Below are 24,895 nucleotides of genomic sequence, written 5' to 3' on the forward strand. Positions count from 1 at the left end.
TTAGGAGCCCCTCGGTCTCCTAATGGGCAGGCGGCGGGCGTAGCGAAGGTGTGCCCTCTGGCGCTGCTGGCAGCGCCAGGATTGGCTGAGAGGGGTTGGCAGGCCCCTCCAGTGCAGTTCGTGAAGGCGGCAAGGCGGCCAGGGGAGCAGAGGTCTAGACTGAGGTGGCGTGGACCGGCTGTCCAAACGAAACCCTCACAGACCGCTCGTCCCAGAGGTGAGTGTATTACTGATCATACGTTCAGTGAGAGGCCAACAAACCTGCAGTATATGTTGGGACGTGTTTTCTTCCAGTAATTGATGTTTTTGTGAAAATGTAGCGCTGTCTAAAACCGTGTCTCAGCACTATCACAACACAAACCACACGTGACAGTATTTTACTGGTATCATACATCAAGCGAAATGTTCCAGTGCTTCCGAAATCTGAATGTGCAGCTTTCCCCGGAGTCTCCGCAACGTTTTCAGAGCTCAATCAGTAAGCTCGTTATAGAACGACACTCACTCACTTGAACACTCAATCACATGAGCACTTACTCACAAACTTGGCTGCAGACTGACTCCCTGACCTGTGATCTGCGGGTCGGATCAGAAAGGAGCTCTCGGTCTGTTCAGCCGGGTCCATGTTGTGTCTGTGCGTTATAATTTGCTTTATTACAGGGTTCACCTGTCGTGAATGAGGGCTTCAGTGGAGCCTCCTCGGCGCCGGAGCTGTGATGTGGGACCTGGGGACGCACACATGGGGACAGTCTGACGCTGTGCCTTCAGGAGCAGCCGACGTGCTAATAATGCGAGAAACACGAACAGGAAGCACAACTCAATTCAGACTCAGGTGGCAGTGTGAGCGAGTCCGGACTCAGGGGACAGTTTGGGCAGTTTGGAGTCAGGTGCCACCATAGCCAGTACGGGCTCAGGTGAGAGTCTGGGTAATCCGGACTCAGGTGCCACTATAGTAATCTGGACTCAGGTGCCAGTCCGGGTAATCTGGACTCAGGTGCCAGTCCGGGTAATCTGGACTCAGGTGCCAGTCCGGGTAATCTGGACTCAGGTGCCAGTCCGGGTAATCTGGACTCAGGTGCCAGACCGGGTAATCCGGACTCAGGTGCCAGACCGGGTAATCTGGACTCAGGTGCCAGTCCGGGTAATCTGGACTCAGGTGCCAGTCCGGGTAATTCGGACTCAGGTGCCAGTCCGGGTAATTCGGACTCGGGTGCCAGTCTGGGAACTCTGGACTCATGTGGCAGTCTGGGTAATCTAGATAGAGGTGACCGTCTGGGTAATCCAGACTCAGGTGGCAGTCTGGGTAATCCTGACTCGATGGCAGTACGAGTGAGTCCAGACTCAGGTGCCAGTCTGGGTAATCCGGACTCAGATACCAGTCTGGGTAATCTGAACTCAGGGGGCAGTCTGGGTAATCCGGACTCAGGCGACAGTTTGGGTAATCCGAATTGAAGCTGCAGTTTGAGCAATCCAAATTGAGGTGGCATTCTGAATCAATCCGGAACCAGGTAACAGTCTGGGTAATATAGACCCGTTTACAGTCTGCTTTAATATGGATTGAAGCGATGGTCTGGGCAATCCGGACTCGGGTGGCAATCTAGTTAATCTGGATTCAAGTGAGTCTGTTAATCTGGATTGAAATGACGGTGTGTGCTGAGCACAATTGGAATTGTCCAAAATGAATACCGCGCTAGTCGAGAAAGATCAAAATACCGCTCTAATAGGACAGGGAGGGCCAAGAGTACTGCTGAGAAAACGCGGCTCCGTGGGGCAGAGGGTCGTGTACTGTTACACCTGCTGATCAGGCCTGGGAGTATTGCAGCAGCGGCTATTTATGAAAAGCCGATATTACTGCAGGTCTGAACGGGCGGGCACGTAGGAGCAGCCCAGTGAGGCAGGAGTATGCAGTGCAAAGGAGGCAGTGAGCAGTAAATATTCAATAACCTTAGGCCCCTAGACAAGAGGTAGGGAAGCCATCAAATTAAGAGCCGAGCCAAGGGTAAGGGTTGGCTGTAAGAGTCAAAACACGAGTCATCAATGTATTTGGCATGTAAATTATGCAACAAACGCCGTATGCAATATAAGAAAGGCACTTAAAATGTGTTTCTTTAAAACATTAGAATTGTTCACTTTAATGACAATTGGAAGTGATAGCTTCTAAAGATGAACTTAGAGACATTCATGAGATATCCTGGCCCTGATGATGAAGCTATTAGTGACCCTAGAAAGAAGTCAGTTGTCCTGTGGCCCCTGCATGCACCCTATGTTGTTGTTCTAGATGGAACAACATTATAATACATTGCATGCATGCATCCACCACCAATCCACCCATCCACAACTGGGAAATTACTGATTTCTGAGCAATGAATGCATAAAACATTAAGGTATTCCATGTCAGTGATATAGATTTTGTTTATGTTTCACATGTTTTACTTAATCTTGCATTCCTTAAGAGTGCCCACTATTTCCAGGATGCTGTATTTCTGTATTTTGTTGTGTAGCATATTTCTTGTACAGTGCATACTTTGAACTGAGTTGCATTCAGGCATTTTTAATGGGCGACCATTGAGAGCTTTAGAGCAAAGGCTGAAGGCTGTGTCAATTTCTCACAGTGCCTGTCAGTGGGTCGAAAAGGTGCTCAGAAAACTTAGCCATCCAACCCCTGGCCTCTCTGCTGAACAATCAAAGCAAAGGTCACTTATTTAAGTTGCGATTTGATTCTGTGCAACTGTGTGGGAAGGAGGTACACAGTTGCCAAAATATTGAGAAGGCAATTGTAAAGGAAAATACAGTGCTTACAAGTGAGTCAGTGCGTTGTGTTTTTGGGGGTTGATTAATGTTGGACTTTGAAATTTTGTGCTGTTTTTGGGGGTTGAAAAGTGAAGTTCTCTGATTATACTGAACAAGGGGCTGGCTACCTACGTCAAATCTCTACTATTGATTTCATAACACTTTCGCAAGTGCTTTATCAACCTTCCTGCATTCTCAAATTTGCTTGAAAATGCTCCATTTATCCACTCTTTTTCTTTTTTTAAACCCCGGTAGGTTTTTCGGGCTCGCTCGCCTCAGTGCAGTACCACGATAACTTTCCGCCTCACCACTTTCAAATGTCACCAGCCGCCACTGAATGAAAGGTGACCTTTCACCCTGGGTGCACTGCAAATGAGAGGGGTGGTGGGGGTGCAAGCATGTGCGTGCTCATCCGGCCCTTTCAAAACTCAGATGAGAGCGTCGGGACAGACCGAGGAAGTCCGCGACGTTTGCTCACCCCGCCTTCTTCATCTCTGCTGCTTCCCAGTAAGGCATCCCCGTGCACACAGCATACTTCAAGAGGACAGGAATATATACGTGTAAAGAGGGTAGCATAGCATGCAATGGACCAGATCTAAGGCCTACTCTCTACGAGACAGTCAAGAGGCACACAGTGTCCCCTGGAGATGTGGCAGCGGAGGCGATGCAGGAGTTTGCACCAGCAGCCTCACCATACAAGATGCCACCCAAGGGTATTCAGCAGTTCGCGCCATCATCAAGGGGATTCAGCAGTTCCCGTCATCATCAAGGGGATTCAGCAGTTCGCGCCATCACGCTGCAGACTTTATTCAGCAGTTCGCTCCATCATCAAGGGGATTCAGCAGTTCGCCCCATCATCAAGGGGATTCAGCAGTTCGCCCCATCATCAAGGGGATTCAGCAGTTCGCCCCATCATCAAGGGGATTCAGCAGTTCGCCCCATCATCAAGGGGATTCAGCAGTTCGCCCCACCATCAAGGGGATTCAGCAGTTCGCCCCATCATCAAGGGGATTCAGCAGTTCGCCCCATCATCAAGGGGATTCAGCAGTTCGCCCCATCATCAAGGGGATTCAGCAGTTCACAACATCATCATGGTGTTGGACTTGGCCCTTTTTACAGGGTCATCCCTAAACTTTTTCCGTTCCTCCTGATACTTTTTCTGACCTGGTGTTGGTGGTTGTAGGACTCTGTGCACTTTATCACGGCTGTCCAGTGTAAAGTGCATGTGCTCTCTATGGTAAAACATATTAAGATTGGTCTGCACCCGTTTGGCTAATTTAATTTACCCGTCAGTCACTTGTAAAGCGGTATTTTTGGTTTCTCACTACTGTGAGGCTGCCCTCTCATAGGATTCCCTGATAAATGTTTGTCATAATTCCTGACCTGAGAGGAGTAGAGTGGTCAAGTTTGGCATGTTTGGAATAGTGGTAATAAATGCTGCGCAATGGCGCTTGCAGATTTATTATCACTATTTTAGAAATGCCACTTTTCAAAGTGGGCATTTCTATGTGCTATGTGTCTTTGTGCCTGCCTGATGTGTATTGCATGTCTGGCTCTGGAGTGACAGGGGCTGGGTGAGTCAGCGCTAGGCTGAATAGGCCAATCTGCATTTGGAGTGGTGGGAGGAGTAGCTCCTGCGACTGAATGGGACTGTGCCAGTCTTCTACAATGCTGGCTCCGCCCCCATGTGGTGTGTCTGAGGCCAAAGCCTACACTAACAAAGGAGGTGGTGGTGCACATTTAGAGAAAGGCGTGAGTGTCCCCAGAACTAGTTTGGACCGGGTGCAGAGACCTGGACCAGGGGGGAGAACAAAGACATTGGGGGTGTAAGTATTGGCGCTGTTGGTTGCTGTGGGTTCTTACTTGGAGCTGACCACACTGCGTGGACTGTAGTGTGCCAGGAGGAACCGCCATTTGGGACCAAGCCCCTGCTGGCTGGGGGGCTGTAGAAGCTGCCCCCCCTTGCTAAGGGGCCCTACCTGCTGGCCTGCCTGTGCCTTGTTTCTTGCCCCTGGGTCTACTCATTGTGGGGCAGCACAGCTAGCTACCCTGCTGCCCTCGATTGTCCAGACAGGAGTGCTTTTACTTGCCCTGCAATCCGGGCTGTGCCGCACTCTCGTGGACAAGACTAAGTGCTCCTTGGAAAGAAGCCAACAACGGGTGGGCGCTCTATGACGGGTAGGGCAGTGCTGTGTGCCTCTGAGCCCCCCTGGCAGAAACACAGCCGATCTCCGGGGCGGGAGCCTACCCCGCACTGCTTCTCCAGAAGGAGTAGTGCTCGTTGCCAGGGCCTGCGGAAGTCAGGCATGACGGCGCCTGGTTGTGGGTAGAGAGCTCAAGAGGAAGCCTAGGAGCTACCGCATGCAGTGCTGCTCGTGTTTGGCATTTGCCCGTGAAGAGCGGGGAGAGCTGAGGCAAGAAGTGTTTCCTCCTCTCTGTTGCCTTCCTGGAATATTGTTGCTGGTTTCCAGCTGCCCTGCTTTTTGAAGGAGCCCCGGCTGGGAAGCGGGACACGGAGCTGCCAGCAGTCAGGCACCGCCAGGTTGACTGTGGGTGGAGCCTCCCCACAAGAGCAGAAGCCAGGCAGAAGCCGAGACTGGTCGTGGGCAGGGCTGAGAGGGACCACACACCCGAGAGAGGAAGAGCCTCGCGGGCTCTCATCTGTGGTGGGCCGCTTGAGGTTAGCAAAAGGGGCAGAGACATCGCTCTGTGGGTTGCCGGCCCGACCAGAGTCTTCTGTTCGCACCAGTGTGGAGACCCGGCTCCGATGGGAGGAGGGTGTCCTCCTCAGGAATCCCGTACCACCGCAATTGCTGATGGAAGTCACCCCGCCCACCCGCGGGACTGCTGGTGGCCACTTCTTTGAAAAAGGGACCTAGTGAGCTTGCCGCTCCCTCGGGGACACCATCGGAGGAGACTGTAGTCACGGGCAGCCACAGCATTTGGCTACAGCGGCTATGCCACAGGTTGCGGGCAGCTACATTTCACTTTTGGAGGCCTCAAGCTGGGGGTTCAAGTTGACCGTAGCAATTCCTATGGGTGAATGCCTGCACAACCAGGAGAGTTCCAGGTAGATTGTGACTGCTCCAGTTTATGACCTCATGCGAGTATGTACGTTGGGCTACGTTGCCCAGGTTTACTCCACCGATGCAGTAATAAGGTTTAGGCCTAATGCTTGCATGTAAGGGCGGTTACATGGTCCAAGTTTGTACACTATATGGTGATCTTATCAGTGTGCGCACACTGCTAGTAATTACTATGATGCAGTACTAATGATGTTTAGGCGTAATGTGCTTATGCTAAGTGTACCTTTACCAGAAGTTCCTGGTTGTTCTCACTAATTGTGATGGTTATGCCTAAGAGAGACCTGATGTAATTATGATGTTCATGCTCATGATTAATGCGTAATGTGTTTATGCAACGTACAGTGCCCTATTGCCAGTAGTTACTTATTGTTCTTACTAATGGTGATATGCTGGTTATGACCGTGGCCTGATTGGCCCTGTGGTGTGTATAATCCCTGTAAAGTAATACCTAGTGCCAGGTGGCACAGCGTATATATGTAATTGGATTCTAATGTGTTCTATGAGTAATAAAAAGGCTATTTTTACATAACCTTGTGTGGAGTTTCTTTTGTGGTGTGCCAAGTGTGTCGCTGCTGTGTGAGTGTGTGGCACAAACGCTTTACACATTGCCTCTGGGATAAGCCTGACTGCTCATGCCAATCGACCAAGGGGGTGAGTAAGGGTGATCTTCAGCGTGCAACTCCCTTGCCCTGACTAGAGAGGTTGTTTCTGCCAGGCTTAGGCGCTTGCCCTAGCCAACCAGAAATCCAATTTCTAACACAAGGGATTCAGCAGTTCGCGCCATCAACAAGGGGATTCAGCAGTTCGCGCCATCATCAAGGGGATTCAGAAGTTTGCGCCATCATCAAGAGGCGCAACGTGTCTCCTTGAGATGTGGCAGCGGAGGCAGTGCAGGAGTTTGCACCAACAGCCTCACCATACAAGATGTCACCCACGTGTGCAGAATGCGAGTGTGTCAGCCACTCAGTGGCATGCTCATCATGCTGCAGACTTGATTCCGCAGTTCGCGCCATCATCAAGGGGTTACCGCAGCTCGCGCCATCAACAAGGGGATTCAGCAGTTCATGTCATCAACAAGGGGATTCAGCAGTCCGCGCCATCAACAAGGGGATTCAGCAGTCCGCGCCATCAACAAGGGGATTCAGCAGTCCGCGCCATCAACAAGGGGATTCAGCAGTCCGCGCCATCAACAAGGGGATTCAGCAGTCCGCGCCATCAACAAGGGGATTCAGCAGTCCGCGCCATCAACAAGGGGATTCAGCAGTCCGCGCCATCGGATTCAGCAGTTCGCACCATCAACAAGGCGATTCAGCAGTTTATGCCATCAAGAGGCACAAAGTGTTCCCTGGAAATGTGGCAGCGGAGGCGATGCAGGAGTGACACGCTCATCATGTTGCAGACTTGATTCAGCAGTTCGCGCCATCATCAAGGGGATTCAGAAGTTGGCGCCATCAAGGGGATTCAGAAGTTGGCGCCATCATCAAGGGGATTTAGCAGTTTGCGCCATCATCAAGATGATTCAACAGTTCGCGCCATCATCAAGGGGATTCAACAGTTCGCGCCATCATCAAGGGGATTCAACAGTTCGCGCCATCATCAAGGGGACTCAGCAAATCGCGCCACCACCAAGGGGACTCAGCAAATCGCGCCACCACCAAGGGGACTCAGCAAATCGCGCCACCACCAAGGGGACTCAGCAGTTCGCGCCACCACCAAGGGGACTCAGCAGTTCGCGCCACCACCAAGGGGACCCAACAGTTCGCGCCACCACCAAGGGGACTCAGCAGTTCGCGCCACCACCAAGGGGACTCAGCAGTTCGCGCCACCACCAAGGGGACTCAGCAGTTCGCGCCACCACCAAGGGGACTCAGCAGTTCGCGCCACCACCAAGGGGACTCAGCAGTTCGCGCCACCACCAAGGGGACTCAGCAGTTCGCGCCACCACCAAGGGGACTCAGCAGTTCGCGCCACCACCAAGGGGACTCAGCAGTTCGCGCCACCACCAAGGGGACTCAGCAGTTCGCGCCACCACCAAGGGGACTCAGCAGTTCGCGCCACCACCAAGGGGACTCAGCAGTTCGCGCCACCACCAAGGGGACTCAGCAGTTCGCGCCACCACCAAGGGGACTCAGCAGTTCGCGCCACCACCAAGGGGACTCAGCAGTTCGCGCCACCACCAAGGGGACTCAGCAGTTCGCGCCACCACCAAGGGGACTCAGCAGTCCGCGCCATCAACAAGGGGATTCAGCAGTCCGCGCCATCAACAAGGGGATTCAGCAGTCCGCGCCAGCAGCCTTACCACAAAAGATTTCACCCACATGTAGAGAGTGTGAGTGGGACAGCTACTCAGACGCTTTTAAGGCAGTGGGGGTGCTCTCAACAATAACATCATACTGAGAGGTGCATAAGCGGCGTCCTAGTGTCCATGGACCACTTCCTCTTTTTTTTCAGGTCAGTAGCTTATACACATGTGCAAACCGCTTCAGAGTTGTGAGCATTTGCACAATGAATTCACAAGACAGGCTCTCAACATATTCACAACAGATATAAAACTTTTTACCTATACCTCTCGTTCGCCAGTTTTGGTATTTTTCATAGATTCATGTGCTTAAATCTTTCCCCGTTGTCGAGGTGGGAGTCCCACGGTACCTTCTAAAGTAGAATACATAGCTTATTGTTGTAAAATACATTAATGGCTTATCTACATAATTTAGAAAGAACAAAACTCCAGCCAATCAGATCATAACACTCCCTGCAGAGACATCTTTCCTTAGATTTTCAAGAACTTATGGAAAATAGTCACCACTAACAAGAAAGAGAGCTTCTATGGGGAGGAGGGTGGGTCACGTGAATCTATGAAAGATACCAGTTCTGTAGAAGAAGAGTTACAGGTAAGTAACAAGTTTTTTCTCCAGTATTGGATCTTTCATAGATTCACATGCTTGAAACAGAATAGTTAGCAGTTACATAACATAATATACACACACATATATATATAATGTAATATTATGCTCATATTTATATACATCACAATTGCATATGGTGGGTACAAATATACATATATCATCGCCCAAGGCTAACCTTATTGGAAAAGATGGCTTAACGCTGCTTGTCCCACAGCTGCATCACTGGGTTGCGACGCTTCCAGGCAATAATGTTGAGTGAACGTGTGCCTATTTTTCCAAGTCGCTGTACGGCATATGCTTTTTAGGTCTCGCCTAGAATTGGAGCGCGCATGCGCTCCTCGCTCTGCAAGGCCTCTTGTAATCGATATATTTCTGTAGTGGGTTTGAAGACACGCCCATCTTTTTGATTGGTTGGCTTCATCCTTTATGCAAAACGCTGGCCTCCGATTGAGAATGAGGCTTCTTTATTACCGCCCTGTCTGCTTTTTGGACGGCCCATCCCGACTGGATCTTTTACTTGCGGCGTTATACTGTTTCCTTCATTACTTGGTGTAGGCACTTTGTTTTTTCATTAAAGTGAAAGCGCAATGGCGACAGCTTGTTAAAAGGAAGCCGGCTCAAGTTTTCATCTTCCTGTTGGGGAAATGGCGTGCGACTTGAGCTGAGCGTCAGGCACAGAGCTAGCAGGGTCTGTGTCTTTCCTTCCCCTCTTCTGGCTGGAATGCCATAGACAGTAATTAAAGAAGCAGGGGGCAGCGAGAGGTCTGCGCGCCTCAGTCAGTGAAAACAGATTTTTTTGCCGTATAGTGCATGAGCTTACCACGGTGGAGAGCTGCAAGAGAGGTGCAGAGCGTGGGACCCCCATACCAGCTGACCCGGCCTGCTAAATGCCTAAGCCGGTAAGTGCAGGATGGCGATGAAGTGTGCATGGGTGAGAACTGAAACAAGTTTACACTGCCAGGACGCAAGAGAAGCCCCCAGAGCCAGGGTAGGGTCTGACCTGCTCTGCCCCGGGTCAGGGTCTGAGCCAAGGCCGGAGGTGCTGCAGTAAGCACGAGTTTGACATCTCACCCTCAGTGTGCTGTGTTTAAGGCGTGATATTGTTGTCCTTCAGACTTTACGTACAAACCTCACCCCCCTAGTTCACTCACACACACACTATTGTTTTCATTCATTCCATGAAGCTCTGCAGAAGCGGGTCAGGTCCCAACGTCATCTCAACATTCTGTGAATCGTAAATCACTTACCCTGCCTGTGCCAAAATTAGAAAGCGAATATGGTCTAACGTAACTAGTGCCCATGTAAAGCAGTCCAATACCTTTGTGTCTAGTTTGAGCTATATAAATCTGTAAAAATATGAATAAAGTAAAAAGTCAGTATTCACGGCATGACTGCGTCATTTCCAGCCACAAACGTCCTCTTTGGCAATGAAAGGTGCCATGGTCCAGAGATGGCAGATGTTAAAATATAAAAATAAAGTAAATTCGCAGTAAATTAGGTTTAATTCGTTCTCCCCAGACCAGAGACAAACCTAGATCAGATAGTACCCTGGGCGGAAAGATATTTGGTTCCCTAGCTGTTAAATACATTGAGATTATCTTTTGTTTTAACAAATCTGTCCCTGGATGATTCCATAACAGCAATGACTGGCTTCTGCATACAAACATTTTTTTTGTTGCTGTTTTATATAGTGTGAACTTGCCCCGGGGGCACTAGAGGGCTTCAACGTCTTGTCAGGAGTTATACAAGCTATAGAAATGCAACTTCATCTCACTATGTGAGCACCAGATTACATTAGCTAAGGTCAGATTTTGTATAAGGGATTTGCCTGGAATCAGAGGGCGTTGAGCTGATGCCAGGACTCAAACCTGGTTCCCCAGTTCCATGGTCAGCAACTATGGCCAATAGAGCCCATCTCTCACTTGGGTCACCCACATCTTGGCTCTGTCATGCGGGTGCCAAGTTGTTAGTTGTAGAGGAGGGGGTCAAGGAAGCAGGCTGGCCTTCAACATGTGCGTGGTAGGCCCACGCCCAGGGCGTACACCTTTAGAGGGACAAAGAAGCTGCCTTCTACTATTGTAGCTGCAAAGAAGATTGCCTTTAAACTCTGTTTCTGGAACCCGCTGGTTCTGCTTTCTCTTGCTCCCCCCACTGTTGTTTCATTAAACTCTATGAAAATAACTGAGCACTTCCCAGTGTGGCCGGTATAATGTATAGGCTGATTTGTTCCCTTTTGATTGTACTTGTCAAATTTAGAATTTTTTTTTATTTTGTGTTCTTGGACTCGCACGCACGATAGATCAGACTGTAAGCCAATTTAGCAGTGTCCAAAACTGTAGTAGCCATCACTGTGTCACTGTGCTGTGATATATATATATATATATAAAAATAAAAAAATAAAAAAATAAATAAATAAATAAATAAATAAATAAATAAAAGGTAGGTCGTGTTCACTTACACACTCAATATGGCTGCTGTATCTAGTGTTCTTCGCTTGCATTCTAAATGTGAACCTGTGGTAATGGTGAGACGTCAGAGTCTCGCGAGCAGGAGCAACAACAGGCTTATAAGTGCATGGTGGTCACGGTCTCTCTCAGATCGCGAACGGCGCTGCAGCTGCCCAGGGAGAGCAATGTGCTTCCCTGTCCAGGAGTCCCTTCTTTATGGGTGACAAGAGCAATAGGTGGAAATGGGAAGTAATGATGTTATATGGCTTAGTGTATTTGAATATCTTTTGAGCGTTCTTGATCTTGATTCTATATCTTTATACTGTATTTCCATTGGGGGCAGTGCCTACTACCACAGCTTACAGACGGTACAAGTTTGGCAAATTAAAGCATGTGTAAATTTCTTGTGTGGCGTATATGAAGTGTTGAGGCAAACTTGGCAGGAGGCTGAGCTGGTCAGAAACGTACTACTTCTGGTGGAGGAGCAGGAGGTTGTCACTTTCCTTAGAGAAATGTATTGCTCATTTGCAACTGTTCAGAGATTGTGAAAGGGCCATAAGCTGTTGTTTTAATGTTTTCATCTTGTATTTTTCACTTTGTATGTGTGTATGTGGTATCTTTTTAGTGCAAACCTAGCCAAAGGAAAGCAGAGTGCTGCCGATGGTCAAAGTCAAGGAGTGATGGAAAGAGTAGCTGGTTTGTGGGCTGTTTATAAGGTGGCGGAGTAGTGCAGCTTACTGTGCTTCTTGTTGGTGGCTTGACATGGAGAGTAATATGTAAGTTGTGTGTTTATGCAGAGTAACTCACTGTGATCACTGTGTGCTCTCACATTGCATGAGCATAACTTGCAACACACACTTTCGATTCTTTGTGAGTGCACCACAACCTCATCACGTGCTCCAGGCTTTCTCTGGAAGGTAGTTGATGATTCTCAGATTGTTTTCATTTAATTATTTTAGGTTGAGCATTTGTAACACTTTGGGTAGTCTGATGATGTGATGCATGGCTAAACACTTATAAGGTCCCAAAGATGAGACCTATTGGCTATGCCAATGCTTGTTAAATAGGCGCTCCAGCAAACAGGGCTGTTGTAGAGACCGCTCTAGTAGAGTGCACCTTAGCCTTTTCTCTCAAACGTCTGCCAGCACTAGAGTGACAGGATTAAATAGCTGTAGATATCGATCGTGCTATGCTTGCCTTGGAAACCGGACCTCCTTTGTTATGGTTTCCATATGTGACTAATATTTGAGCTTTAGTCCGTAATTGCTTTGTACAATGCAAATAGAACTTTAAGCATCTCTTTACATCTAGTATATGCAGAGTTCATTCCGCAGGTGTCTGCTGATTCAGGAAAAATGTCTTAAGTACAACAGGTTCGTTCAGATGAAAATCCATCTGAACTTTTGGAACAAACTTGGGATTAGTTCTTAGAATCCGAGTGTTATCCTTAAACTGTAAGAAAGGTTCCTTTATAGTGAATGCTTGGATCTCACTCACAGACAGATGTCAGAGCTAGAAGTAAAGCTACTTTCCATGCTAGGAATTAAAAAGTTCTGACTTGTAAATAGGTTGGAAAGGGCTCTTCATTAACTGTGACCGTATTGTGTTAAGTTGCCAGGTTGGCGAAGGCGCCTTTATCGGAGGGAATACTCTGAATAATTGTATGTAATTGTGTTATCAGCCTGTTAGACCATAATGAAGGAGATCCAGAAGTCCCTCTGTATCTTGAAATGACCGCTAAGTGTATGTAAATCGAAGAGTGAACCAGGCCTGATCTAGCCAGAGAAAGTAGGCATGGCAAGTTGATAATATAGAGTGAATCTTTGACCTCTGGCGCCATAAGCAGAAGCGCTTCAATTTTAGTCTATATGTTTTGTTAGTGTTATTCGCCCTGGCAAGGATATCTCTGCAGACTTGTGAGATATCCAAATGTTAAAGCTCATGGTATTCAGGAGCCAGACCGATAAGTGCAGAGAAGTCTGGTTCGGATGAAGTACCTACCTGCTTGTGGCTCATCGATGGCAAATCCTTCTGAGGTTCCAGCTGAATGTGATTCTCCTTTGACAGCAGTAGAAGTTCTGTGGACCATTGTTGTCTGCATGACCATTGGGCAATGACTATCATCTGACAGCTTCCTCTCCATCTTTCTGAGAAGCCTGGGTACGCGGGGGATCGTGGGAAGGTTTTAGCAAAGATCCCTGACCATCTGATCGAAAACGCATTCCCCACGACCCTTCGTGAGGTTTCCAGCTTGTGTAAAACTGGAAATTTCCAGTTCTCTTGAGATGCAAAGAGATCTAGTTTTGGTCTGCCTCGCTGGAAGATTGTGTTCAGAATGGGTTGATTTAGTTGCCACTTGTGACAGCTATGACTTGTTCTGCTTAAAGTGTCTGCCAAACTGTTGCTCACTCCTGGCAGATGTTCTGCACGTAGTGTTAATTGATGCTCTAATGCCCATGTCCATATCTCTTGCGCCGCCTGCGACAGGATACGAGATCATGTGCCTTTTTGTTTGTTCAAGTAGCGCATAATGGTGGAGTCGTCCGTTCGTATCAACACTAAAGATCCTTTTTGGTTTTCAGTAAGAAAGCTTGGAGGGCAAGGGAGATTGCTCGGAGCTCCAGGAAGTTTGTGTGTAATTTTGATTGCATTAGAGTCCATTTCCAATTGATTTGGAGATCCTGCAAATGGGCCCCGCAACCTTCTACAGAAGCATCTGTTGTAATGATATTCTGGAATTTGAGACAGGAACGTGAGCCCCGATAAGCATAGCTAGCACTTCCTTCTGGAGTAGCTGGAGATGTGGTAGGTGCCTTTGTTTTGGTGGAGTGGCGGGTGGAATCTGGGTGAACTCTAACGTGTGACCATATGTGATGAGATCCAGAACCCGTTTGTCTGATGGCATTTTCCACCTTTGACGAGAAAATGTTGACATATTTGCTCCCACCGGATGATGTGCTGTAGGGGGCATAACTGACACTATAGCATCATCACAGTTTTCCGCCAGTGTGTCTTGTTTGTGCTGTCTGCCTTCATCTTAGTTCCTGCTTGGAGTAGGCTGCCGCTGACAGTGTCCTAGATGGTTGGTGTTGCTGGTAACTTGGCATTAAGGGCTACTGTGTGGGCTGATAAGTCTGATACCTCTCGTATCCTCCTTGATGCAAATAACTGCCTCTTCCACAGGCCCCTCAAAAGCGTGTTTTTCAAGATTGTAATTTGCCCAAAGATGTTGCGGTGTCAGTGTCTGCCTTGATTGCTTGAAAGGACTCATCAACGTGCTTGCCAAACAGAGCATCACCACCATATGGCATATCAAATATGTTTTTTTGCACCTCAGTGCTAAATGTTGCAGCCTTTACCCAACCTTGTCGTCTAAGGACCGCCGATGCTGCCAGTTGTCGGAATCCTATTACAAATAAATCCACAGCGCAATCTATGATTTCCGACAAGGATCTTTCTCCTTCCGACAGAATCTTTTTTGCCTCTGCCCTTTTGCATTCTGGCAGAAAATCCATTTATGTGACGATGTCGGACCACATCTGGCAGTCATATCTGCCTAGTAATGCCAGCAAATAGGCCGCCCGCACTGTAGTTCCTGACATAGTTGAAAACGTCTTCCCAATGTTATTAAGGCGTCTGCCTCCTTTATCAGACGGGTTGATATGGGTGTAGAAGGGTTCTTTGATCGGCGCTGTGCAACCTGTGTGATGACAGAGTCTGGTTTCAGATGGCCAACCAGACAGGCTGGCGAGTCCTCTGGATCCTTGGTGTGTTTAGGAGTTTGGATTTTTATAAAATATGTAGATAACCTATTAAAGCCAGTGTATTTAATCATTATAAGCTATGTTTACTACTTCTACAGCTTTAAAAGATACAGTGGGACCCCCACCTCGATGGGGACCGATTAAAGCATGTGGATATATGAAAGATCCAATACTGGAGAATGCTGAATTAGGATATTCTGATTTGGATTTTCCGTTTGGTCCTCCTACTGAAGAGATGGCTTCCATGCAGGGATTATGATCAGTGCTTCTGAGACACATAAGTTGACCGGGTAAGGTTGCCGGAGTGTCACAACATCACTAAGGTCTTTGCTTTCTTATTCAGTCCGTGGGCTAGTGTTTGGGTTCCGTGATTTTTAACTCCAGCCCTGAAGGGTTTCTTCATGAAGCGACAGAGTATTCTACATGGTCTGTCACTTGTATCTATGTGGATTGTATCTGCATGTTTCACAAAGTACTGGGCCCGGGGTAGACTGTATTGGTTTTCAGGTTGGAACGCTATTTAAACGAAATATCCCCTGAGCGACTGACTGCTCACAAAGTCAGTTTATCAGCATTTGTTTGGTGCAGTTCTTTCTCATTTGGGCGGATCCTCTTTCCCTCCCTTGCTACTTGGATGGTTCAAAATTGTAATGCAAAGCTGTAGCCAAGAGTGGAAAATAACATTGACAAGGATATGGAATAATTCACTTGAAAATCAGAAACAGCCCAAACCACAAGTATAAAATTAGATTGGCTGTAAGACAAAGTGCACACGGCTAACAATAGTAACTGTTGTAAGGGTTGTCCCAAACCCAGTTATACCCAGGATGACAGGCTTTGACAGAAAATGTATGCCCAGCAAAAAATACATAGAAAATCTGTTGCCAAGGCACATGCACACTATGTGCCACATGTCCAAGGGGTGTCTAGATCTGTAGTCCTCTTCTAACTTTAAGTGACATTAGGCCTCCTTCTAGACGGAGACCGGGGCAGGTTATCTGGACTCTTGAGACTTTAGGCAGGTTACAGGCACTACAATGAGCACCTACAGTGACTGGTAGATCTAAGCCTAGGCCTAGAATACAGATGACTGAGCACCTGACCTGGAGGAACGTATGAGTCACTTCCAAATAATAAGACTTGCATCCATAAATGCTAAAGAGACATGTGGAGGTATGGCCACTAACATCTTAGGAGACATAATTTCCCCTCTTGGAGGCCACAAACATTTCATGCAAGTTCACTGCCCTCTGTATAGAGTCATGTAACTCTCAGAATTAGGGAGGAGCTGCTCCCTCTCTCCCACCATGTTCTGACTCTGTACTGCAATTCGGTCCTCATCTTTAGACCCGAGCATGGACAGAAGACAACATAGATAGGGTGGGGGCTGAAGAAATATGGTGGATGCAAATCCTCTACCTCAACCTGACAGTCATGGGATCCATCAAAACCGGTCTGACGGCTCAGTGAAGTAATGCATCCAGGGCAGGAATCCATATTTGATCTCACAGTCATGGGTTCAAATCCTGGTGGGTTCACGTCGCCTTTCAAGGTCACTGAAACTAGTGCCATTGAGTGGAACAACAAACATCTGCCTTTTAAAGCCAAAATACCCTTGAGGTGACCATGCACTTTATGAATACATGTTTCATTGGTGAGATTGTCACAGTCACATTTATACCACACAAAGTAGAGAGCATCAAAGAGGCCTTCATCAGCAACAGGATAGTCATCAAGGAGAGGTGGATTTGAGAATGAAACAAACGAGCGCCATGGGAAGAACTGACCTGGTTCTACGCATCAGACGCAGGATTGCCAAAGACAAGGTTTCTGTTGCCAAAGATCTGTAATGAGAGAGTTTTCCACGGGTGCAGTCGAGAGTGTCCAGAGTAATAACTCTTTCACCACTTTTCCCTTTTGAAACTTTGAAAGCTGGGAAGACATTTCTGGAGTGAGGGCTATATATCTGTGTCTTACATTAAAAGGACGTGGAAGCCTTACACAATTCCATGGGCTGTATGTTGACGTTAATAAGGTGAAGAATGTGGAGGGCATGTTATTGATTGCTTATCTCGGTCTCATCTATGCCCTCTGCCTCTTATCTCCAGTCTTTGGAATAATATGGAATTTTAAGGCCTGTGCAAAAGGAACTTTTTATTCTAATTGTTTTGAGCAGCGAAATGTTTATGTTTTTGGGTGCTAACACCACTGTTTCAAGGTTGACATCTGATGCCTTCTTTGGGTTTATCGGATTCACAATTCTTATATGGTTCTTTTGAGCTCATTCGCCTGTTTTGAAAGTCAAGTCGCTGCCCTTCTTTAATATATTGTTTGTGTTTTTATTTTTGGTATATCCTCCACTCTTAAGAGTAAAAAGTTTCAGCTTTATTTTTTTCAGTGGTTGAGTATTCTGGAGCTGAAGATAGTCTTGGATCTTCATGTCGAAAGTTCTTGAGCCAAGTCCTGTCACACGAGGCTCCGTCTGTTTAATTTTTCGAACTTCTAGAATTCTTTTGGGGGGCATTTTCAGAGGATAAATAACAGCATCTTTCCATTACTCTTTATTCCATACTGTTTTTAGAGCATACAAAATGAAATGAAAGCTAAACATTCAATTGCATTTACTCGAGCCAGGCAACCATTTTGCTGCTGAGACATATCAGTATGAATGCCAAATAAACCTGGGTAAAAAGTAATACCGATTCATAAGAAAGGCAGAACACACAACTGTTTGGTTACCAGCACTTGACAATACTCTGTTACCAACATCTCTATGAACCCATAGATGGGTTGCTTTTTCTTGTTTCACGTCTCTCTACGTAATCCTCAGTAACATACGTCCTGGTGAAGTCCCCTCTCATTTACAACCTACCACTCCATCATTACCTTACGTCCACCGCCGTACTGGCAGCTGATGTCGCCCTCACAAACTCAGGCTTGCCACCCTTTACTGTCAGTGCTTCCCTAGAGTCTGCAGGAACAACTCAAGGACTGCCAGAAACTACCTACCTGTGATCACTTGCAGAATTACCCTTTGCTCATAGATGAATGAATAGTACTTTTCCTGTGTCGGACTGAGAGCTTTCGTCTCTTTCAAGTTACTGCAGGTGCAGAGGCAAGCTGTGTGAACCATTCAGACAACACTTACACAGAAACGGCCACCAGGCAGACAGCGGGGTTGGGGTTCCACGCCACACTCTTCACAGCTCCCTCCACCTCAATGGTTTTCATACAGCGGGCTGTGCTCACCTCCCAGAACTTCACAGAGCAGTCGTCGGAGCCTAAAAAATAACATATATATGACATATATTTTGGGAATTTGCTGTGCCGAGACCCAAATTCGTGCATGAATCTAAACGCAACAGAGGACCAGTATCATGTCATCACGCTCAGTCTAGTCTTTCAATTAGGATTTTCTCGTAAGGGCGAGTCCAGGGTGACAAATTACAATAAGTCTCCTCAAAACACACAGGAATAAACTTGGGAGAACCTTATCCTGTGGCCACTAGCACTCCTTCAAAGTGGCCCCTACATTCCTACCATGTTGAAGTCAGGAGAGGCAGTAGCATGCATACCATACACTTCATTCGAGCACAAGCTTGAATAACCAGGGCATCACTGAAACCCATGTACAGCACTTTGCTCCACTCCAGCAGGCTGAAGCCCAAGTCCATGGCCCATTGTTTGGAGTTACAACAGAGCGCTCTCCATGACCACCTAAGTGATACATAGGCTTTTAAAAAAACATTATCAAATCAGATCAAGTAACAGCTTACCAGATACAAGCCACTGCCCAGTCGGTGACACACTGATACAACGCACCAGATTGGTGTGTCCGCGGTAGACCTGAGGAAATGAAAGATGCAACGAATGAGAGCCTATGTCACAATACAACCAAAAGGAGATAATCTTGTGGCTTCATTTATCACTCAACATCAGATCATCAAGCAAACTCTTGGGTTAGTGAGCAACAGGTATAAATGTACTAATGGTCGATATAAAGTTCAATTTACCCTTGCCAATACTTGTAGAGGATACCGACAACTATCACTAATGTAAGAGTTTCTTACCTTCGGTAACAATGTATCTGGTAGAGACGTAGTCTAGCCGCAGATTCCTTAACTTAAAATATCCCCAGGGGTCAGACTGGATCCGGAAAAAACTTTGCAGCAGCAACTCTGCGCGCCAGCGCCACATGACCCCGCCCTGACGTCATCCACATACGTGACGTCAGCTAGGTCACACAAGTCCCTCCCGGCGCGCTGACATCAGTTTTCTCCGGAGAAACATTTCCGCGACACAACGTGGAGCCACCAATAAAAAAAACTGTTAAAGTATGGAAACAGTGTGCGATGGATGAAAATTCGTGAATAAAGAAGGAGGATGGTGCAGACACCATCGTAAGGGACAGAGTTAGACACTACCTACCTAAGGTGAAAGAGCTGTGAGAAAGAACCTCGCAAGCTAAGCGAAGACCCTTCCCAGTGTAAGAAGGAAAGAACATCTCAGACAGAGACAGACTGTTAGTGCCACGCAGAATAACAGACAAAAGTAGACTGTTAGTACCGTGCCGAGAGAACAGTCCATCGCAGGAATGAAAAGTCTGGCACTGCCCCTGTAGTAACGGAGGTCTGAAACAGAGGCGAACAGAGTCCCAAAAAAGACCACCGTAGGGGAGCCCAGAACCCTGAGCCAACAAAGAAGGCGGAAGACAGCAGGAGAAGAAGAGGAATCTCCTGGTAAAGGACAATGGAAAAGGCCTCGTTCTACAGATAAGAAACCTGTGAGAGGGAGGCAACGGTAGAATTGTGACAGAAACCCTTGAGAGGGAGTTATTGGTATTATGGCAAGTCTCAAAGGGACGCAATAATGTAAGCACCTATGAGAGAAAAGACCAATGCCAACTGTAACGGGGGACCAGCGGAGAACTCCACTTGGCAAGGCGCTTGCAGAACAGGGAGGCTGGGTGGGCGTTAAGGAGTCTGTGGCTAGACAATGTCTCTACCAGATACATCTGATAGAGACATCTAGCCGCAGATTCCTTAACTTGGAATAGATACCACAGCCATACCCCAAAGGGGAGGTGGGTCTGCAACAGATTAACAGACAGTGCCAAGCTTCCAATCTGGCAACAGAGTGACGGAGAAAGGGGGGAGGCTGTGGCGGAACAGCCCGACAGCAACCCAAGCAGCTTGGAAGAGCAGAAATAACGGGATGATAGATATCCTAAAAATGGCGCTACACCATACCCATATTAAAAAGGGGGAAGGTAGCTTGGCTTGAGCCATATACCAGAGCAAAGAAAGGGAGAAAGAAAGAAAGACCACTCTCCGCTTAATGGCGCACAATCAGGACACCGACTTCAGTTCAATAGAACCAGAAGAGATGCAACCAGAGCCTAACAGAGTAGCCCATAGAAGGAAGGCTGAAGGAGCAGGTGCCAAAAGCAAGAGCTAGAACCTGAGCAAAGTTATTGGAATAGGCGGCGGGACAAGAAACACGCCAAGTGCACATCCTATCCCAAAAAGGGGAATAGGGCCAACTTGCATTAATGTTAAACCCGCTGAAGCAGGTAGAAACACGTTACGGAGACCTCAAAGTGGCTTACACAAAAAGCTGAAGAGTGCCCGACCGGGCAGTATGAAGCCAAAGTGAGAAACAACCCACAATATAGATTTGTATGCAGTAGTCCAGGACCACGGCCATCATTAGAAGAGCTGCCCCCCAGGCGTAGCGTTAACAAATGGAAGGAGCCTTAGAACACTCCAGAAAAGGCACGTACGGTGTGGAACACCAAACGTGGAGCATTTGTCAAAGTGGGAAATCACCCCAGTAAGCAAGAGCAAGGATTACTTTATGGGTAACTGGCAACAAGACAAAAAAGCTCCTCCACACATCGCAGCCCTGAAAAGGAGGTGGCGATGCAGTAAGAGGAATACCAAAGCAACCTGCACGTATACATAAATGTATAAATATATAAATATGTTGAGACAGAACAAGCCAGGAGCATGACTATGTCCATACTGGAGCATACCAAGTACAGTAAGGTAGGAGCCGTTTTTGAAGAGGAGAGCAAGAAAACTTTCAAGGAGGTGGAACGGGCAACAGGCAGGATAACCATGGCGCTAGAATATGGCACTAGGGAAAAACCTAGAACGCCATATAACGGATCACCAAGCAACGCATGAAGCTCGCAGGGTCTCCAGGCCCAGGTGGGATAAGCAAGGCTATATAATAATAGCATACCAGTACCCACATGGAGTATACATACCCCAAACAATGGGGGAAAACCTTTTAGGGCAATAAGCATGGCCAAAAGAGCGCAGTAATGAACCGAACCCGTGAACATGAGTTCCGAGCCGTATGACATTACCGAGCTGAGCCACTTGCTCAACACCACAGTCAGAGGACCAGACACAGCAATCTGTGGAGCACGGACCAACCAGCAGATCAAAGCAGAACGCATCCAAGGGATGCCAATAAAAGGGTAATCACCCTTGACTACAGGAAAAGAAGACGTAAGGCTCACCGCCCATGTAAAACACAGATCGCAGCTAAAGGGTGTGAAATGAAAAAGTATCAGCACGGAAGAAAGGTCTAAGATGACCTAAGTGGGGGGGACGAAAGCCCGCAAGGAGCCGATGAACCGCAGATTCGGCGTGAGCATCAAACAGCAAAACCCCATCAAAGGGTAAGTCAACCAGTCGCTCCCGGATATTTTCGGGGAAGACACTGTCACGAAACCAAGCGTGACGCCTTAAGGCAACAGAGCACGCCATAGCACGTCCCAAAGAATCCACAGTATCTAAAGCGCAGTGGATTGTGAATTCGGCACGGTCGCAGCCATCCCAGAGGAGGCGAAGGAGATCAACCCGAGCACCGTTAGAGGTGGCCGAAAGCAAAGACTCTACTGAGTCCCACAGTGCAGAAGTAGCCTGTGCCAAAACACACATTGTATTCAAGGATCTTAGGGCCGCACTACTGGAGGCAAAGACGTTACTGCCCCATGACTCTAGCCATCAGGACTCCAGAGAGGGAGGAAGCATTAGAGGAGGCAGGGAGGGGAAAGCAGTGTGCAACACAAACCCTTGCACATCTGGGTGTACAAAAAGACAGACCGGATCATGCGGAGCCGGACGGTGGCGGTGCAAAACTGAACGAGCTACCGGATCGCTTGAAGCCAGCCGGGTACCTAAAAGGTAGCAGCGGCTCCACAGTTCCAGACCCCCGATGAAGGACCTCAAGCAAGAGGTCAACAGATAAGGGGGTTGCATGCTCAAAATGCGGGTTGTCAGTGAGACCACTATCAAAAAAGCCACGCCGGCCTCAGTAGCCCTCCGTGGAGGGGACAACAACTCATCAGTGGGGGAGGGTTGCAAACCGACCCTCCCCAGACAGTGAGGGTGCGACCAATGTTCCAGAGAAGGGAGTCCCATTGAAGAATGAGGATCCTGACGTTGTTCCTGGGGAGGCGAAGAGCCTGCCAGATCCGGGGGAGGCGAAGAGCCTGCCGGATCCGGGGGAGGCGAAGAGCCTGCCGGATCTGGGAGCTCCTGAGGAAGCTCAATAAATTCCAAGGGGGGCACCGGCAACAGTCCGTCTGGTGATGTTGGACGAAAAGATGGCGCCAAACTCTCTCCCGCGGCCTCTGGCGAAGAGTCCATAATTCTGCGCCGACATGGCGCCAAAGTGACGCAAGTGGGCGACAACCCCGCGTTATTAGATTCGACTCAGCTACGTCTGGCGTCGACTCGGTACCCTACGGCGCCGAGACTATGATAAGCTCCCCTTCCGAGGAAGGAGTAGGCGCCGGAGCAGGCAAAGCAGACTTTTGGCACCGGCCCAGCGCAGACTCCACCTTATCCATGCCAGGCTCCGACTATGTGGAAAGCAGCGGGGGCGGAGCCGAGGAGGTGAGCCTCCGACGCCGGTACGGCGCCGGCCCTGGCCAGACGGCTGCCTGCCCGGGGTATATGAACAGGCTCAGACTCCGGAGAAAGCACCTCGACTTACCAAGTGGGGAACTGCGACCCCGGAGGCCGGACGGCGGCGGGAGGGACCTGCTGTTGAAGAAGCCAGGGGGCGAGACGACTCCGACCTGGACAACCTCGCAGAGAGAAGCTTCATACAGCGCTCGCGCCGAGACATGGACTATAGGTGTTGGCACGCCTCGCAGTCCGTGGAGTCATGGTGCTCGCCCAGAAAGATGCGGGTCCATCGCGGACATTTGTCGCGTCAAGTTTTAAAGCCCGAAGGCATCGCACACTATTCCCCGACGCGAAGCGTTGACAAGGCCTGAAAACAGTCCAGAGGAACCGCTCACTCCGGATCCGCGTCTCACATGGAAAAGAAGGAAACTGATGTCAGCGCGCCGGGAGGGACTTATATGACCTCGCTGACGTCACGTACGTGGACTACGTCAGGGCGGGGTCGTGTGGCGCTGTCCCCCAGCACGCAGAGGTGCTGCTGCAAAGTTTTTTCCGGATTCAGTCTGACGCCTGGGGATATTCTAAGTTAAGAAATCTGCAGCTAGATGTCTCTATCATATACTACATGCTACTAAAAGCAGCCTGATCCCGAAAGCATCATCCACCAAGCTGTGTGGCATACCATGAGACAGAAAATGTCCCTGAGCATCACTGCTCTAAACAAAGCTCACTGATATCAGAAAGCAATGATCATAAACTTACTGAGAGAGCACTGCAGACCCCAAAGAAAGTCAAACTCTAGAGCAGTAAACCTGCAGCACAATGTTCTTAACCTGCAGCAAGTGGAGAACTAAAACCACACCAATCAGATCAAATATTAGATCATACAGAGATGTGAAGTTATTGTGATCAAAAAGCTAAAATTGTAGGAAGCGTAAACCAAACTTTGAGGAAACCAGAGATCTTGTGGTAGATGGTGAACTGCTTTCCACACTTGCAGGGAACAAATGTCATGGGTGCCTCCTGTGCCTTTGCTCTGGCAGGAATAAAGCTAGCAGGTTTTGGCATGATGAGCATTTGTGGGGAACAGGTTATTCGACTTGCACCTCAGGGCAGGTGTAGTGTACACAAGGGTATAGCGTTCTCCGATGTAAATGAACCACAAAAAAGATAGACTGATCTATAGACCGTATTAGGTGAGATAGCCGCCTTCCAGGCCCCACCCCAACTTGACTGATTTCCCCTCCCCCTGCTCCCACCAACCCTTTGCAGAGGATATTGTTTCTGGGTTGTTGTGCGTCTGGTTTTGATCCATAAACTCTTGCTGGAACAAGGAAGAAATCGGTTTGGGCAGCTTATCGTGTGGCCAGAGACTCTGTGACATCTTGACTAAGAAAGGGGAGCGGAGGACTGGGCACAGGAGCAAAGTTGTTAGGAGTGGACACTAGTGCACCCCCCAGCCCATTACCATGCCCTTGATGAGCTTTGGCAGAAGAAGTCTGAAGCTCAGCAACAGATGCCCGATTGGCTTAAAGACGGAGTCAAATCCACAAGCCAATGTGATGTTATCAGAAGACTACCATAACCATGGGACTAACCTACTGCAAATATTATGGAACGCTTGATACCAAGAGAATAAACTAAACTCTGAGCAAGATGTAACGGAGCCCCACTGGACCTCAACCCAAACAATTAAATGATACACCACATTTAACTGGCTGGTTGTTCATGTCCTGCCACCTTCTCCCTTCCAACTACCTGAGAAAATAGGTTAAAACAAATTATTTACCTTCAACAATGTTCTGTGTTGGCGCAGATTCTAAGACTGGATTTGGAACTTCATTTAAGCAAGAAAGGGTCACTGGCACCAAGCAGCGCTGTGCAACCCCAGTTGTTTCTAAGTCCGGCTCCACAGGAAGTAAAGCAGTGGGTCTAAGATACAGTGGAGAGTGTTAGGGAAATCAGTTCCACCAAGTA

The 24,895-nt window shown here is 48.2% G+C and overlaps 1 protein-coding gene across 1 annotated transcript in view; it reads right to left on the bottom strand.

Annotated features, from left to right (window-relative positions):
• The window catches only part of BOP1 (BOP1 ribosomal biogenesis factor), a 572,762-nt gene that overhangs the window by 17,895 nt on the left and 529,972 nt on the right, over positions 1-24,895 (bottom strand). Inside the window, exons 10-11 of the mRNA XM_085604482.1 lie at positions 18,767-18,836; positions 18,139-18,271 (exon numbers count right to left, since the gene is read on the bottom strand). Of these exons, the coding sequence (XP_085460608.1) occupies positions 18,139-18,271; positions 18,767-18,836 (203 nt within the window). The remainder of the gene's footprint in view (positions 1-18,138; positions 18,272-18,766; positions 18,837-24,895) is intronic.

The sequence above is a fragment of the Triturus cristatus genome, chromosome 5_1, assembly GCF_964204655.1.
Source record: "Triturus cristatus chromosome 5_1, aTriCri1.1, whole genome shotgun sequence".
NCBI lineage: Eukaryota > Metazoa > Chordata > Amphibia > Caudata > Salamandridae > Triturus > Triturus cristatus.